The 15781-nt window shown below is 36.6% G+C and overlaps 1 protein-coding gene across 1 annotated transcript; it reads right to left on the reverse strand.

Moving 5' to 3' along the window:
- Positions 1-3988: 3988 nt before the first annotated feature.
- Positions 3989-13517, reverse strand: LOC120109384 (NAP1-related protein 1-like). The gene is made up of 7 exons (XM_039123148.1): positions 13236-13517; positions 5439-5561; positions 5271-5321; positions 4985-5056; positions 4758-4876; positions 4615-4676; positions 3989-4047 (listed from the first exon to the last, which is right to left on the reverse strand). Exons 1-7 carry the CDS (start codon positions 13359-13361, stop codon positions 3989-3991), a joined length of 612 nt encoding a protein of 203 aa, XP_038979076.1. The 5' UTR covers positions 13362-13517.
- Between the last annotated feature and the right edge of the window lie 2264 nt (positions 13518-15781).

Here is a 15781-nt window from a genome sequence, read left to right on the forward strand (position 1 = left end):
GGGGTTTGAACGGAAGGTATATGTAAGAATCTGTATGGGTGTGTATTTAGTCCTACATTGATTATTCACGAGAAGATTTTTGGTACTTATAGAGTTGTTATACAAAGCACGCAAAAACCAAAAAAAATATATATAGGGTCTAACGATCCTAAAATTATTAGTCCGAGCGCTCTTATCTGGTCAGGAGGGAGGGAAGGGAGAGAGAGAGAGAGGAGGAGGTAGGGTTATACCTGGAAGCGTGTTGGGATGACCGCTGCGGGGTTCTGGATGGAGGGTCAGCTAAGAGGATACCGCCGCTTGGCTGTTTTTATAGGCAAATGAACCCTCATGCAATACATCAGCACGTCATCTTTTGATGATGCATTGACACATGGCTTTCTTCAGTTACAACGTCTACGTCAGTTGCTCTCTATTAAAACAACAAAGTCAACTTCTTCAGTTGCTCTCTATTAAAACAACAAAATCAACTTCTTCAGTTACAACGACTACTTCAGTTGCTCTCCATTAAAACAACAAAATAAAGACGTCCGGGTAAAGCATTCACTTGACAAGCCTAAGCACAGCCCGATTTTGGGTCAGATGTATTAAGTTTTGAACCCAACTCAGCCTACAAGGCCTCAATTCACTTCCCATTTCCCAAATTTGGCTAGAACCGGACGGGCGGGACGGCTTCGCGAGATTCTACCGTAGCAAACCGGAGCTCAAAGGTTACCTCAACAAGGAGAGGAGAGGAGATAATCGTTGATTCGCAAAACACCACCAAATTCAAGCGATTTTGTGCACTCTCCGTTCCTTGTGAGACAATTTAGCGCCAGCTTGTCAAAACAGAGGTCGCAGTATTACCGATGCAGGCGGTAAACACAACCAATAAACGGTTCTGGACGGTCGTAGTCAAAAGACGCCACGGGCTAAACAGGAGTGGAGTGGTGATGCTGAGCGCAGAAAGTATCAAAAGTTGCAAGTGGTTCAGGCTTAGCACATGAACCAATTAAAAAGATTTAAAGAGGAAAAGATACCACATGAAATTGATGTAATATATTTATATAACTAAAGAAGTTTTAAAAAAATGATGCACCGGTTCTCCATACAAACTCCTAGATCCTGAAGAACACAGCATGCCGAGATTCTTCAAATCCAAGGACAAACATTTGACACGCCCATAATGATAAATAAATTTCTAGCTTTAGACAGGCCACCAGCTATAAGCAAGGGTCATGAAAGAAAAGTACAAAAAAAATGACAGCTATGGAGCTTGAAGCAAGATTAGAAAGCCGCCCCCCTCAAAATCAAGACCTTCCATAGCGAAAGCATGCCTGGCAGTGCACTCGCCACAGCCAAGTTGTGGGAAGCCCAAACGAAAGAAGCGCGAGAAGAGACTAACTATCACCTCATCATCGTCCTCTTCGTCATCATTCTTGCTTCACCATCCTCATCATCTTCAGATCCCTTCTGACAAAAAACAGCATAATTGTCGGGCAGAGTTTATTAGCGGTGCAAATAGGAAAATGCTGCACAGTACACAGCAGAGAAGAAACAGATTAAGCAAATAAAACTAGTATCTTTCGGTAACATGATTCTCATGAAGGAAAATAGGAATATACCGTACGGTACACAGCAGAGAAGAAACAGATTAAGCATATAAAACTAATATCTTTTGGTAACATGAGTCCTCCTGAAAAAATAGGAAATAAAAATGGAAAGCATGCGAGGCTTTTAGCATTCATAGGATGCTATGCATCAAACACTTGTAATGGGACTCACGTACAAAATAGTACAAATTTCACTCGTTATATTCTGATTTCTTACAAAATGTAATTGCTATATTAATAATTGCAATTTTATAAAGGTAACTATTTTTCATTTATTAGATACTCATGCTTAAAAAATTTTGAATTAATCTTGCACCAAAACCAACAATACATAATAGCACATAATCTGCAGGTCAGCATATTCAAAGCAAAACATGAGAAAATTCATCATTGTTGATTGTTTACCAGTTGCAAGCAAAACCCATCCAATATGATGCTATCCTTGTCTACAAATGATCACACCCTCTCTAATTTACTCAATAGTTATTTGCCAGGTCTCTCTACTACCTTATTGAATGTGATGATTGCATAGTATTATAAGCTTAGCAATAAACGGATGGAACATAAGATTATTCAGGAACCAAAACACCAGAAGTTTCCAACATATCAAATAGACTTCTTCAGAGACGAGCCTCAAAGTGGACAGAATTATTAAGAATCATAGGAGTAAGATTATTTTTTGGGTTTTCTATTCTCTAATTTAGTCAAGTTTCCATTGCCCTAGGAAAACTGATTCCAATGTTATTTCCAACCACGTATTTTTGTAAAAAGGTGCAAAAAACATCTACACAAATTAATAAATAAATGAACACATCAAAAAATAAGATTGCATCAGTTTGCATAAATTATTATCTTAATATGCATAAGCACTTCTGCAGAGCGATAAGTATCAATTTTATCAAAGTAAAAAGAATTTGAAAAAAAAAGATTTGAATAACATGAGGATAATGGATGGCACTTATATCACTTAAACACACCGGTAACAGACACCAAAGCTCTGTACAGCTTTGGACATGGATGAGTCTTATCAGAGCAGAACAGCATTATCGTGACATCTTTTTGGCTGGATTTTTTATAATTTAAATTTTAGAAATTGAACACAAAATCTGAGCTGTTTCTAAGCAAAAGACAGGGCACAGGAAAAAAAATCAAACGAAAACATGGTTACAACTGGAGGGCAGGAAGTTTGACCAAATCAAGGATCCACACATCATTTTGCATGGCCAAAAGTAACTAAACAAAATATCTGCCATACATTACAATTGCAGTGCATACAATAGATTTAAAACTAGTCCATTTTGAAATTTATTTATTTTCAGACCTCAGACAGAAAGAGTTCTTTTAGTTTTAAAATACAACCTATGCAATAATATTATAACGTACGAAACTTAGAATCAAACAATAATGTTATCAATCTCTATAAAGTGAAATCGTAAATTATAAGACATCATAACAAAACAAGAAGTAAAATAATGGTGATTATATGAATGTGGTCATAAAGCTTCACTGGACAACAAAGAACACATGCACAAACTTGAGTAGAAAAACCTGTAGCAGAAAATTAAGGAACTAATATCTAAATTCCTTTTGTTATAAGTCATGCAGGTATGAGTTTCAAATGCAAAATGTTCGTTGATGTTGGCCACAACATCCAGCTAAACTGAACAGTTTACACCCATATGAAACAGAAAAATAGCAACACAACAAACAAAGACTAGAGATACAGTGCATAAGATCTTCCAAAAGAAATGGTTTGACTACATAGTATTTGGAGTCCCGAAGATGGCCAAGCAACGAGAGGCCAAAATTCTGCAAATATGCACTCCTCTAACTGAGTTATCAGCAGCAACATCAGAAACTGGCTAGCATTGTTTAAAAACTCAAAACAAGCGAGGCATTTACCTCTTCATCATCTCATCTCCATCAAGTCCTCTTCATCAGCCTCCTGCATCATCATAATATTAAAGTACACAGGAGTCTTAGGAAAACTTGGAACCGATGTTCAGTGAGAAGAAAAATTGATATTGGCAAAAGAAAAGGAGGAAAAGGACAGAAGGTAGAAAACTTGCATTATTAAAATACTTCAAAGGGTTGGGCCATAAATCTTCCTTGATTATCTCTGCCACCTGCATCAATTTGTTGTAGAGTACATCAACAGACAGAAAAAATGTACAGGAAAAGAAGCTGAACATTTAATTCAATTCAAAAACCAAAAACAGGAATCTGCATACAAGTTAGCAGAATTCATAAAATAGGAAGATTAAAAAAGATAAAAACAACAAAATCATGTTGTCATATGAGTTTCACTGATACCAGAAGAATAAACAGAAAAATTGAATTTGAAAAATGTGCAGTCGTCCACGATAATCAGTCTTCCCAATTTAACTCTGAATGATACCTCATCTGTACACCATCTGAGAAATTTTTCTGCTGAGTTTCACCAAACCAACTAAAGAAACTGCATCAAAAAAATAAAAATAAAGAATGAGAAAAGAATTCATGCATCCAAGTATCATGCAACCAATAATAATACTGAACACTATTTCCCCGGATATAATCTACCATGATACAACACCATATTCGACAAAGAAGTTTATCAGAATTATCTTCAATCTTTCTATATGCACAGACTGATGCATGTGGTAGAAATGAGAATATTGAATAACATGTGTGGTAAAATATGGAAGGATAAGAAGTGGGACAGTTATGCCAGAAGAGGTGTAGAACTTGCACCAATTAAGGATGAAGTGGCACGCAAGTGACAGAAATCAGTGGGCATGTGCAGGACTAGAGGAGGCCTTTGCAAAAATAAGATTCCTGGTCTTCTAAGAAGAACTAGGAGGGAAATGTGAACGGCGATCTACTTGGAAAGAATACGCATATGATATACATAAATATGAATAATCCTAATATTGAAAGCAACAACAGCAGAATTATCATAAATTATCAGATACTCAATGTGACAAAATCAGTTAAATATCCAGCTATTGCCTATAAAACAAGATTACATGGTACTAAAGCCAACCTTTCCTCAGTAAAAGGTCGCTTGCCTCCCTTCTTCTCATGACCATTACCATTGGCAATCTCCTACAGATATTATGAGAAACAAACATTAGAACTAATACCTGACTCAGAAAATTATCAATGATTACCGCATAAGATAATAACCTTACCATACCCTCCTTCCACTTGATAGTCGTACCAGTTATATTAGCCACTCCTTCCTCAGTGAAGGAATAAGTCTTCACAAGCTTTGTGTCTTCAAAATATGGGTTAGGAGAGAAGTTCTATACATTACAAACACCCAGTCAATTGATTAAAGATAATAAATCACAAGAATATACTTATTCATAGCAACAGAATGGCTATTTCATCAAAAGTAAACAACAACTCACAAATATAATGGAGTAACCTGACTTTAAATCCTGACAATCTTCAACATCTAGTGAAACCAAATACTTGAAAATCTGCATCAAAGGAACTTTATTAACACAAGCACCTGGAAATCTATTATGGGTTCCAAGTAATACCAGACATCAGATAAATCCAGAAGAAGCTGACAAAGGTCCTAGAATGATATCTCTAATTGATATAGTTAATATATTTATTCTGGATGGAGTAACCAATTTCCACCACATTTAGTTTGAACACAGCATGTTTCAAAAATAACAGCATGCATACCTTTTGGTCTTCCTCTGTCAGAAGATCGCTAAGAGCAGGATGACTCAGGAACTAAAGAGTTAAGCATTACACACAGAAATACAAAAAGAAAAACTATTAGATGAGAATGTTCCAGAAAAGAGGTTGTAGCTTAAGTATATAATTACTAAAAAAAGAGAGATTACAAACCGCAGTTAACCAAAAGTCTGGAATGGATTGGATGATCTCATTCCGTTTAATGTAGACAGGTCTTCGAATCTCATTATATTTCTGTTCCACCTCCAAAACTTTATCACTTGCTTCCTCATTAACCTACAGTCATGAATGAGATGAGCATATGGCAGAAACAGGCAACAGGCCGACAACTTTCGGAACTTAAAACTTTCCATAGTCCTAAACAAGTAAGCCAAATCCATTGAGGTTCAATGAGAATAACAGCACACACAAACAACAAAACCAATGAGCAATTCATCCATTGATGCAGTTCGCACTTCTTACTTACCCAAACTAAGAACATATTAACTCTATGCTCTGGGAATGTAAATCCAGTGAAATAAGTAATAGAAATCAACAAGATAGATTACGCATGACTATCAGCACATGCAATTTCATCAAAGTTTCGACATCTGCTAAAGCATTTATAAATCAAAAGAAGGATCCTCCACTGACTACATCAGAGTGTTAATGCTTGAAATTTCATTACCTTCTTTGTAAAGAATTTGCATGATGAGGAAAGAAATTTAACAGCAGCATTGACTGTTCCACTGTATTGTTAAATATACAATAAGAGTATTGATTTAAAAAAAAACTGATACAAAGGACTTGGACCTTTAATTACATTTGAAAAATAGCCCATCAGAGATGCATCAATGATGCATCTACCTGTCATGAAGCAATGCCATGCAAATGTATATGTTTGGGCTTCTAAATTACTATTGCTCACATGAAATTATAGCGAAAATGGATAGAGGGGAATAGCTCAAGATAATGGTTATTAAAACAGCCATTTAGATGCTTATGCAACAACTTAAATAGCTATGTGTGATGAAAAATCTAAGCATTGCTTGCTTCCACCTATGAACCAGCTCAGTCTACTTAAACATTTGAAGAACCATTCAATCCATTGGCATGCTTAGATCAAACTTACAATGTGGTTCGATAGGAGTTCAAACTACTTAGTTATTTTCATGATCGTGACAATTTAAACACTACAATGTTGCTTTTGTTCAAGCCATTGCACAACCAAGAACTCTCACATGTAAGTATACCTAGGCATCTAGAGAAGAATTGATGAAGTCAGGGGCTGAGATCACATGAAACAATACATGTTGATTCCATTTCATATCTAGATGCAAAGAGTGCAACAGAGCATATCGAATTTTCAGAAGCACTAGATGGCTTAGATTAAGCAAAGCCACAAGGAAGGTTCTTACCATAATGTGGGATCTTCTCAATACATAATTATTAATAATCGTCCTAATGTCCTATTTTGAGTAGGCCTAATGCATAGACTTCCTACTTTAGACATCTATTGGGTTGGGGAACTTCTGAAGCCCTTAGGATTCAACTTTGGCAAAGGAGCATTACAAATGTGGTTCCATAAAACATAAAATTTGTAATCTAGGGGAGGATATGGATGCTTATGAGGAAGACTACCTACTATGTTTTAAAGAGTCCTAACAAAACTCCATTGCCAAGGGATTTTATTCTACAACAGCTAAAGTTGGTCAAATTTAGAAGGTTAGCTAAATATATATAAAGACCTATATGGGCCAGCTGAAAACGCTGCTATGATAGCTTTATTTTGTTAAAGGACTGAACTATAGAGACCACGTTCAGCCTTTTGTTCCCTCTAAATACTTCTCTCTCTAATTCTTATTTCCCTCTAACTTTTCTTTTTTCTTAATCTTTTCTTGAGGCCCACCTACACACAGATAACAAGTGATTCAGCAGCAAGATTGTTAAGTGGTCTTTGCCCCTAAATATACCAAAGCCCAAAGCAATTCAGTCAAGAAGGCTTCCTCCTACCTCCAGTTGCCCAACTGAATGGGGGAACATCACTACATTCCTTTCACCTCCTTTCTCCCTATTCTTTTCCATTTTATTTAATCTGTTTCTATTTTATCTTTAATTAACTATTTTATGCTTCTCATTAAATCCAACCATTAGCATGGAAAGCACCCCCCCCCCCCCCACACCTCCCTTCTCTTCATCTTTGTCATCATCTTTTGCTTGCATTTGTCGATATTCTTCCTCTCACCTCATTATGTCTGGTTAATGAAAAGGCTGTAGTGGAATGAGAATTCCAAATTTGCCTCCACTCTGATGTCAGGTTTGTGCAACAAGAAAAATCACATTTCTTTGGAATTGCCATTCCCTTAAATAGATAAATTGTAATTCTACTTTTAAATGTATTTTGATGAGCAGTACTTATGGCTTAAAATGTGAATGAATGATATCTATGATATGAAATAATTAGTGACAATTACAGTACAAAATTAAAATAAATGATTTAATTCAGATTTGAACTGCAAAGTCTTCTTAAACTTTTTAGCTATTTTATTCAAGGACACATTCAAAAAAATACATATGATATCGATTCCATTCTAGAATGTTTCTGGCTAAATCAAAAGTTAGAATGGAATTATCATTCCTTACTTGTGCAGTCTTACATTCATTGCCCAAACAATAGAACAAGAATACTGATTCTGATCCTTTATTTTCCATCTTATCAATTTCTGATTCCCATACCAGTTCTTCCTTAATTATGCGAAACAAGCATAAGGTAACAGTATAGTTCCAATCAGACAAGAAGTATACTCATCACTTCACTATTTTTAAATACCACTTCGCTTAAAGTGGCTCAACTCCAGAACCATAAATAACAATCTTAAAATCTTAAATGTTTACCATGCTAAAACCAGAAAAACAATTGAGCATTACTGGCAAAGTGCTGGAAAGTTTAACTTTGATTGCTATTTGACAATCACAACCAAGATATTAACTAGGCATCATTTGATTTGTACAGTATATGAGGTTGTAATAGACATGTTTTAGTCTATACAAAACTGGGACGGATGTTATAGACCTGAAGAATTCCCAAATCTGTTCTAAAAGGACTGTCACTGTCTACATATTTATACAATACTAAAAAGAGTGAGTTGGGGTCTTCTATGAAATTTGCCTTAGATGGAAATAATTTGTCCGCTCAAATTTGTTAAGAGAATTCTGGAAAGTAAATCTCATGTAGCATTCTTTCTCATTGTTACACTTAGCAACCACCATGAGTATCAACTACAATCCCTTGCAAATAGGAATTCATCAACCCAACAAAAACAGGATTCAAAATTTACTTGGACCTCCCCCCTCCTATTATTTACGAAACAGAGACCTCTCTCGATCCTCTCGTAGTTATCCATCTCAAGCTCCCTCCACTATCCAGGTTGGTCCCATCACAATTAAGAATATCAACTACTTGTGGGCAGAAAATTTTTCCTCATTGGGACAGATCAAGAAAAAGGAGGGGACGGCTAGAGCCTATGTTAGTTAAATTGTGTTCAAACTATTACACAAATCCACCTTGAGGTCTTTCATGGTTTGCATTTATGTTTTTTCCACTTTTATATTTTATTTGACAAAATCATCCTAGATGCTATTAATATAATTTCACATTCAAGGATAACTTTGGCTTATTATTTTTAGCTTCTCTTATTTTTATATCTTTATTCATTTTATTATATTAACATGCTTTGCAAGTGGATGTCTGCATGCATGGGATTTCTTATATTAAAGTTATTTGTGTTCCTCAAGATTTTTTATACTTGTTCTTAAACAACCATCTCTGCATGCATTTTGTCATTGTTAACATATAGATGATATATTTCATCATTTTTAAGTCTGCAAATACGTCATTTGGACCAAATCAAGTTTGGTCCATTTAGATCTCATTTATTAGACCCATAGGTTAAGTTTGGGTCTGAATAAGTGATCCATTTGAAAAATTGGATCCAATTTGGATCAAGATTAGCCGAACCATGCTGAATCAGCAAGTTCGGAGTGTGTCGAACCAGACTGCTCAGTTAACGATATGGTTCAACAAGTCAATTCGGTATACAAAGGGCGAAGCCCTCCCCCACTCAATTTTTTCCATTTGAAGCTCCCCTTGCTCAATTTCGTAGTCCTAATCCCTAAAACCCTATGTCCCCATCAAGTCACCAAAGACAACAACAAGAATGTCCTTGGCTAGGCGAGTCACTCTTTTTCTCTCGCTCGCTCTTGATCCTCGTCGCCATATCTAGAGCTCTCGAAGCTCCCTTGTGACGACTCAAACTTCCTCTGCCCTCTCTTGATCGATCAACTTCACCAGCCGATATGAGCCCTGATACTGGTTTAGCAAACCTTGGTCTAGATCATGCTTTCCTACCTGACCTAGACCCAACACCCATGTACTAGCCAGGTCTAAAATAGGTCAAACATCATATGGCCCAACCCTACCTAATCCAACTCAATCCAAAAATCAGTGTCTCAAAATGCAATACATGATGTTGCATTGTGCGGCAGGGTATGCATATGCGGTCCCTAGACCATGCTGCACATTCAATATGTGGTTGCTACATATGTAGTTAGGCCATACATGGGCCAAAAAGATGGTCCACTTGACACTTAAGGACACATATGCAGCAGGATTAGCATTGTGCAGCTTCACATGCAGCCTATTTACCATGAAGCAGCAACATTTGTGAGCCTTTTAGCATTGTGCTGCAGCTAGGGATGGCAACTGATCGGATAGACCATTACTTATACCCACCCCATAGTTGCTTCAGAGCAGGGCGAGGCAGGGCGGTAGAGTTAAATAGAGTGGGTTGGACAAGGCAGGTTGGGTAATGTTACAAAAATATTTTTTTTCCATACAAAAATACCATTACTCGTACCCACCCCGGATCTACTGTGGGTCAGGTAAAACCTGCCCCATTTGGATCGGATCGGGTCAGGTAACCGATGAGACAAAGTAAATTGCTATCCCTAGCCGTAGCCTACCTACCATTGAGCAATAGTATTTGTGAGCCTTTTAGCATTGTGCAACCATATATTTGTTATAGGGCCAAAAATATGGTCTCCTCAGCATTTCAAAAGCACAGCAAGATTAGCATTGTGCCACTACATGTCAATCTACTTACCATTGTGCAACAGCATATGTATGCCTTTTAGCATTGTGCAAGCACATAATGGTCCACTCTTATGCAGGCCAATGCGAACTAACAAGTTCAAGCTAATGATTGTGTTGAATGTGGATTTCAAATAGGCTATATACATTACACTACTAATTTCAATATGCTAATTATCTTAACATTACTACTAAGACCTAAGTACTAGGTATTTCAAGTGGAGATGTTGTAGCATGGAAGTAGTTTGCCAGATATTAAAATATCTGGGTGAGAAATACTTGACTACGTGACTTGACTACAACGTATGTATATGCATGTTGAAGGAAGGACTCAAGAAGGCTGGCCTTTGATGGATTTCATGCTGGGGCACTACATGGATGTTGATACAAATTGCATATTGTCTGTATATGCAGCCTACACAATGTATATGCACTATGTAGTCGTTGACTGCTTGCATGCCATAGCCACATTTTAAAACAATGCCAAGAATGCATAACTTTGAAATATATAATCCTCCCTACCCTCAATCCCAATGTTTAGGTTTGTGGATCGAATATTAATGCTACTTACTTGTAAGTTGAAGACTCAATTAAGGCCAAACCTTATTCTCGTCAACTACATTTCTGATAGCAATCCATATCCACCACCTATGTCTTTATTAATTTTTGAATAAATATAAAATTAATAGCACAAATTTACTTTTATATTATAGTAGACCTGAACCTGGACCTGACAACCCAAACCTAAATGATTTCAGTTTGGTTCAGATCAAGCTTGACCTAGCCAAACCTGAATGCCCCATGGGTTTGCAAAAATTCTGCATGGAGACAAACTGACCTGATCCACTTAGTCAGCGGGTCAGTTATGGGACAACAATCAAGACATGAAATGAAATCAGGTTGCTTATGAGTCATCTCTAACCTAGTCGGTACTCGATCCAGTTGCAAGACTAACCTTTTTCGTTGTTGTACTTATTACTTCCATTTTGTGGCACTCTACAGGTAAAAGAAGATTTTCAAAAAATGAATATTAAGAGTTATGATAATTTATATCAACGAAATAATGAATAATAAGCTTGAACTTCAAAGTTAAAAAATGCTCCTGCAAAATAATTAACACAGCAAGACACCAAAGCCAGCAATAACAAACTTCTTGGGAAAATAAAATATAATAATAAGGGAAGAAAAATAACTGAATATAGACTATACATAATGATCGCAGTGGACTAAGGAACCTGTTCAATCATCTACAAGCTCTCCGCTTCATCCTCAAAGTAACAAGGTGAAACCCTTAGTCCAAGGAGGAGGTCGAAGAATAAGCATGATATAAAATCAGTCTCTTGAAAGATACTTAAAAGGTAGTGGGGAATTTAGACAAACCATTTGCCATTATCAATGCATTTAGTTTTAAGAATGTTACTGTCTAGGCTGGTATTGATGTTCATCATGACATGTAGACCCGAGAAGACAATATAGAGAAACCAAGTAGATAAATGAAAAGCAAACATGGGATGAAAGGTAGAGAAACAGCAATAAGATTTCAGCCAACATAAAAAAGAAATGGTAAACTCTACCATTTGATAACAAGTGTCGTATGTGTAGTATAGCATCTTTTCCCTTTTGCATATAATATTAACTCATAAATTACTCTTGTACTACATTTGGGTTAAGCCATAGTTACTCGTATCATTGGCTCACTCGGTTTGGGTTCAGATTCTAGTTTGCATTAGGCCCTTCATTAATTTATTGGGTTCGCCCAGAGTATGATCAGAAGATTCATTCTCATTGATTATATGAATCAAATTTTACTTTGATTCACTAAAAACTCATTGATGACTTGGTTTGTATTTAACAAGACATGTAAGAAAGATGATTAAGAAGCATATTTCAGAGAGAAAAAATACACAAGATAATTTACCGTATACAAGAACAAATTGAATAGATTCTCATAAAGATTTGCTAATGCAAGTAAACTTTCATACAAGGAACCATAATGTGAACCTCAGCATCCACGTCAATTCATATTTTGCTCCTAATTTAGCAAATTTGGTAACTGCAGCTTAAACCATATGTACATGTACAGTTCATCAAATCAATCCGTGACTATAGCCAATGTGTGAATCCTCATTTCTATTGTTGAATTCTTTTATCCAATTTTCTGGATAGCACAGATTCTTTTATTCACTTCAATGACATATAACAATTGCCTACAGTGCCAATGTTCTACAGCCAATTCTACAAAGAACAAGACTTTTGAAGGATAAAAGGAAAGACAAGTGAAAAAGAAAAATAACAGTAACATCCAAACCGATGGGCCAATGAACTGACTGCAACCAAAACAATCAGAATTTGACAAGATATCTCCATCAAAAAACGTGCTTTGACAGAAACCTAAAAATTTCACAACCTACTTTACTTATCACAAAAGAATAAACGCACAACCACCTAAACGTCATAAAATTCTATGCACTACAGAGAATACAGAATAACATAAAGTTTCAGAAATGAAACTAACGACACTTTATGGAATCCAAATTCCAATTTCCATTGCAGTTAAATTAAAGGCACTAATTTGTTACTCGGAATAAGAACCCGAATAATCACTGATCGCATAACAACCAATCAACAGGGAACCACCATTAAAGATTCTCAAAAACAATTCTCTTCTATATACATATGAAACGCGAGCTATCGCAGAGGAGAGAGAAGAACAAAACACACGACCAAAGCATCGACTCCAAATAAAACCACCATTCAACAACAAAACAACAAGAAAAAAATCTAAAAAGAAAGGGAAAAAAACAGGAAATTAGGAGCATTACCTTCTCGAGCTCATCTTGAATCTCCTGCAGTTTCTCGATGGACAGCACGAGCTCTCCATCAATATGATCGGAATCCTCCTCCCCTCTCTCCGCTACCTTCGACTTCTTCCCGTTGTCCGCCACCATCTCGCCCCCCCTCGAGCTCGCGAAACCCTAACCCTAACCTAATTCTCGGAAAAAGAGACAGAAAGTGAAACTCCTTAGCGGACAAAGAGAGAGGAAGCGAGGCGAGAAGGGTTTTGGCAACCGGAGAGGGAAAACCAGCGATGGCCTTCGTAACAAAGATCCTTTCGTATTTATACCGTCTCGCGGCCCACTCGAATGAGTTGAGATCCCATCACTCGCCAGTGAGCCTACCGCGTGCCGGTCTCCTGTATCCTGTTCATCCGCGCCGTCCGTGTGACGGAATTCGGTATTCCGTAAGCAGTGGTGATCTTAAGGGGCGGGGATGCCGGGCCCGCACCGGGGGATGCCGGGGATATTTAAAACCCTAACCCTAAAACCGGCAAGATCAGTGCTACTGACCGTCTGATTAATGGACCCCGCCGTGTTTGATGAATGAACGGTGATGGGTGGCGATAATGGCCTGGACCGTTCGTTGAAACGGTCAGGATCATCCGATCCAGATGAATTAGTGAAGCAGATGAGTCGACATCTGCCGTCGAGTTACCACTCAAATGCATCCTGTCCGCTGATAAATTGTCTCCACTACTTTTATACAATCCAGTCCGTGCGAGCTCAAGTTTTGGACCAAAGCCTAGCCCAAGCAAAGCCCATGGTAATTAAGAACTCGGTTTAGCTTAGTTTTTGCCATGTCCAATATGTGTGAGAAGAGGTAAGAAGAGCTAGAATTTTTATGAAGGCATAAGAAATAGAAAGAAAGATAAATTGATCGATGAAGCATTTTAATTAGTCCTTGAGAGTATAAAGAAGGACTAGTTGATGAATGGCCGTGATTTATCAAAATATAATTTTTTTAAAAATTGATGTTGGTTGATTAAAGCAGTAAGTTTTTTATTTTGTGCATTTGTTATTTACACTCTTCCTATAATCTGGTGCCTAAATGTCTCAACAGATCAAAAATATTGGTGCGAAGCATATATCTTACAGAAAATGGAAAATTCAAAATATGATTAGGTGTCCTTCAACCATGTCTGTTTAGAGTAAATTTGATGTAAATGCTCCTTTTAGATATAAAATTTCTTATTCTTCTTTCTTAATCACCAGGTGACTTCTAAACAACTGGCTATGAAGGTCGAGTTATTTTAGTAGGTTCAAATACACCTATAAAGCCTCATTAGTTCCATTTTTCGAGTAAAGCACTGCTTGGAAAGAGTAGCTCGGCAAGAACTGGCTGGCCATTCTCTCGATGTCACGAAATAGAGGATAAACATGAGACGTCAATATGGTGTTACTAGAGATTTCTTATCTAGTTATATATAATTCATGTTGAAAGCAACTGCAGACAGTTTCTATCAATTTTTATAGTAGACTCACAATATATTGTAATAGAAGAAAAGGTAATTAAATTCTGTCCGTAACCAAGTTGGTGACTATTATTTTAGATTTGGATGAGCAATTTAGTTTTCATCTAATACATTAAATTTTTATATCTTTCATCACAGAACATCCTTTCTAACTAATCTTTTCCTTAAAATCTCATCTACTAACATCTCTTGCTTTATAAATCCTCTTTGCCATATATCATGAATTTCCACATAACATTTCAAGTCTGATGGTTTTTATGGGGGGGAAAAAAGCATTTAGTTTGATACTTTTCTCCACTTTGTCATTTGAATTGGATGTGGCATGAAAAGACTCCATGTATGAAGCGTATTGCAGTTGTATGTTTCAAACAAACATGACTGAATTAAAAGAAAGTAATCAACATTTTATGATGTCAATGGATCTCCTCTATGCTTATATTCTCAGTTAATTATCAGCACAAGGAAAGTATAAAGTTGGGCTAAAATTACAGTACCTGGGCAATGACAGGCCAGCCTGATTTGGGTCCATGAATTTAGCAGCATGGATCGAAATTGACATCTTCACTACCGTCAACCAAACCATTCTAATGTGAGGGATGGCATTTTAATCTTATATTTGCTTCATGATTGATAATAAATTATATTAAAAAAGGTACAGAGTTGGAAAAAGAGGCACATTCACTAGATTTGGAGACATATCCAGAGATTGCATCATAAAAAATAAAATAAAATAAAATAAAAAATAATCAAGAGATTGATCATGATTTCATAAGTTTTCAGTCACCTAAGAAGGAAGGACATAAACATGAAAAATTATGTAGAAAAGATATCTATGACTTCAATCTTCTTTTCTATTTAAACTACTTTGAATGCAGGACTCACCACAGAAACCTCCAAGGCGCTTGAGGTCGAGCAGCTGGTGTTGGTGGATCTAACATATAATCTGACCAACTTATAATCTAATATATTTATATGAAAACTAGTGATGATCCATCAAAGCCAACATTCTATGAACCATCACCTCTTTTATTTTATTTTCCATCTTGAACTCCATCTCAT

Source organism: Phoenix dactylifera, unplaced genomic scaffold, assembly GCF_009389715.1.
Source record: "Phoenix dactylifera cultivar Barhee BC4 unplaced genomic scaffold, palm_55x_up_171113_PBpolish2nd_filt_p 002105F, whole genome shotgun sequence".
NCBI classification, from domain to species: domain Eukaryota; kingdom Viridiplantae; phylum Streptophyta; class Magnoliopsida; order Arecales; family Arecaceae; genus Phoenix; species Phoenix dactylifera.

Excerpts from the sequence above, each read along its gene's own strand:
- LOC120109384 (XM_039123148.1), bottom strand. The coding sequence starts at position 13,361 with ATGGTGGCGGACAACGGGAAGAAGTCGAAGGTAGCGGAGAGAGGGGAG. Across the intron at positions 5,057-5,270 it reads TGACAGAGGAAGACCAAAAG|ATTTTCAAGTATTTGGTTTC; the intron begins GTATGCATGCTG and ends CCTTTGATGCAG. Across the intron at positions 4,048-4,614 it reads CGACCTTTTACTGAGGAAAG|TTTCTTTAGTTGGTTTGGTG; the intron begins GTTGGCTTTAGT and ends TTTTTGATGCAG.